The following is a 2,697-nucleotide window of genomic DNA, read 5'->3' as shown; positions in this document are numbered from 1 at the left end:
TAGGACAAAAAAACCTAAAACCTTTAGAGTAATCAGGATAGCCTATAAAGAAACAACTGGTAGTTTTAGGATCAATTTTCTTTTCTATGGGTGAATAAATACAAACTTCAGTTGGACATCCCCAAATGTGAAAATAGTTCAAGCTAGGTTTTCGATTTGTCCATAGTTCAAAAGGAGTTTTCAAGACAGATTTTGTAGGAACTCTATTCAGGATATAGCTAGTTGTTTTTAAGGCTTCACCCCAAAAAGACTCACGTAGCCTAGTCCTTGACATCATACTCCTCACCATTTCCATGAGAGTACGATATTCAGCCATACCATTGTGCTCAAGAGTACCTGGCATGGTATATTGTGTTACTATGCCACATTCTTGAAAAAATAAAGCAGAAGGCCTCATACATTGATCAGACTCATCATACCATAGTACTCACCATCACGGTCAGACCTCACTATCTTAATGGACTTCCTAAGCTATTTTTCAACTTCAGTCGTATAAATTTTAAACTTATCAAGTGCTTCAAATTTTTCTTTTAAAAGATACATATAACAGTATCTTGAAAAGTCATCAATAAAAGTAATAAAATATTTATGATTGGTGAAAGTAGGTATATATGGTCCACTAATATCTGTATGAATAATTTCTAAGAGTTCAGAGCTCCTAGTGGAACCCTTTCTCTTAACCTTGGTCATTTTACCCTTAACACAATCCACACAAGTTTCAACATCTTTTAGATCAAGAACAGGTAAAATATTTTCCTTTACCAACCGTTCAATTCTTTCTTTAGAATTATGACCAAGACTCCTATGCCATAATAGATAAGACGTATTACTCATAGCAGACCTTTGGGCAATATTTTCAACATGCATTACAGAAAAAGATTCATTCAATACATTCAAGCGATATAGACAATCACTTAAAAAAGCATCAGCAACACCATCTGAATTGTAGGAAATTTTAATAATGCCATTATTTTGTTGAAATGAATAACCAGCTTTGTCAAAAAGGGAAACCGAAACTAATTTCCGTCTCATAGACGGTACAAAAACAGTATTTTCTAAACTAATACTAGAATTATTTTTAAAAGTTAAAATAGATGTCCCTATAAACTCTACTTTTGCTTTGAGTCAATTGCCCACAACAACACTAGCTTCATCCTCTTTTGGCTTCAGTCTGCTTAGTAGATCCTGTAAGTCATTGGTTACATGAATAGTTGCACCACTATCCAACCACCAGGAATTTAAAGGAACATGAACAAGACTAGTTTCAAAGCATGCAAAGGCCAAAAGATTACCTGATTTCTTTTTTAGAGGACAACCAGCTTCTTATGACCTACTTGTTTGCAATCCCAACACTTGATTTCTTTCTTAATTACAGCTTGAGGATCAAGAGGATTATGAGACTGACCTTGATTAACACCAGGCTTAGTAGTATAACCACTATTACCAACTGGATGATGAGAATGACCATGTTTCTTTTTCTGAAATTTGGGTCCACCTTTTCTTTTATAAGATGGATAATCAGCTGATCTAGACGAACTAACATAGTTCATTACACCCTCAACTTTCTCCTTTTGGATTCTCCCTTCCCCTACACACAAACAGTAATAAGCTCATCAACAACCCATTTATCCTTTTGTGCATTATATGTTATCTTCACTTGGTTAAACTGCTCAGGAAGGGACCTTAGAGATTGGTGAACAAGAGAATCATCGGTAATGGTTACACCTAAGTTGTTCAGTTTGGTAGCAATGTTAACCAATTTCATAATATGACAACGGACACTACCTACAAGGTCATGCTTTATGGCGGACAGAGAATCAATCAGGCTACCTATCTCAGCTTTATCAGATTCTAGGAATTTCTGTCCAATGACACTCAGGAAATCTTTTGCATTTCCATTATCCTCAATTGCACCCTTTATGTGATCATAAATAGATATCTTCATGATCATAAGGCTCAATTTGTTAGCCTTCATCCATTTCTCATACTTAGCATTTTCATCAGCAGTGCTAGTATTTGCAGGTTCAGTAGGTTTCTGTTCAGTCAATGCAAAGTCCAGGTCCATCAGACCTAACACTATTTCAACATCCTGTTTCCACTTCTTGTAGTTGCGACTAGTCAGAGTTTCAATGGAATTCAATTGGGTAGTCATGTTGTTAACAGATGTATAAGCAAATAATACACAAAAATTAGATAGGATTATGGGCAGGAATATATTAAATCAAAAGAGTCAAAGACATCCATTACACCCTTCCTTTGGCTAGAAGATGCAACCGTCTTCCCTTTTTTTTTAAAAAAGTCAAGGAGTCCAAGGGATTCATTGTATCCTCACCTTTAAGCAAGAGATACAAAGCCTCCCCCTATTATCCAAGAGTACAAGGCATACATTGTGTCCTTCCTTTAGGTAAGAGACACAAAACCTCCTCTTACATCAAATTATCCTTATTCATTTAATTTATATATATACATGAGAATCCAAGATATTAAGCTTCATCCTTTGGGTTGAAATATAATATCTTATCTTATAAATTAATTTAGTGTCACTAGTATCAAAAGGTAAACCTCCGACACTAGTGTACACTCTATCAAGGATAATTTAGACATGGTACATCGAGAATATTACAATGACTCAAATAAATAGACCACTTTGATGAAAACTATTCATTAATCATAACTCTCAATCCATGTATAATATTA

The 2,697-nt window shown here is 34.8% G+C and overlaps 1 protein-coding gene across 1 annotated transcript; it reads right to left on the bottom strand.

The window, feature by feature from the left end:
• Positions 1 to 1,588: 1,588 nt before the first annotated feature.
• On the bottom strand, positions 1,589 to 2,152 carry LOC104237356 (uncharacterized). The gene has a single exon (XM_009791490.1). The coding sequence runs from the start codon at positions 2,150 to 2,152 to the stop codon at positions 1,589 to 1,591; it is 564 nt and encodes a 187-aa protein (XP_009789792.1).
• Between the last annotated feature and the right edge of the window lie 545 nt (positions 2,153 to 2,697).

This window comes from Nicotiana sylvestris, chromosome 2 (genome assembly GCF_000393655.2).
Source record: "Nicotiana sylvestris chromosome 2, ASM39365v2, whole genome shotgun sequence".
In the NCBI taxonomy this organism is placed as follows: Eukaryota; Viridiplantae; Streptophyta; class Magnoliopsida; order Solanales; family Solanaceae; genus Nicotiana; species Nicotiana sylvestris.
Note: the sequence above shows the minus strand (reverse complement) of the source record. Positions and strands in the feature narration are given on the sequence as shown.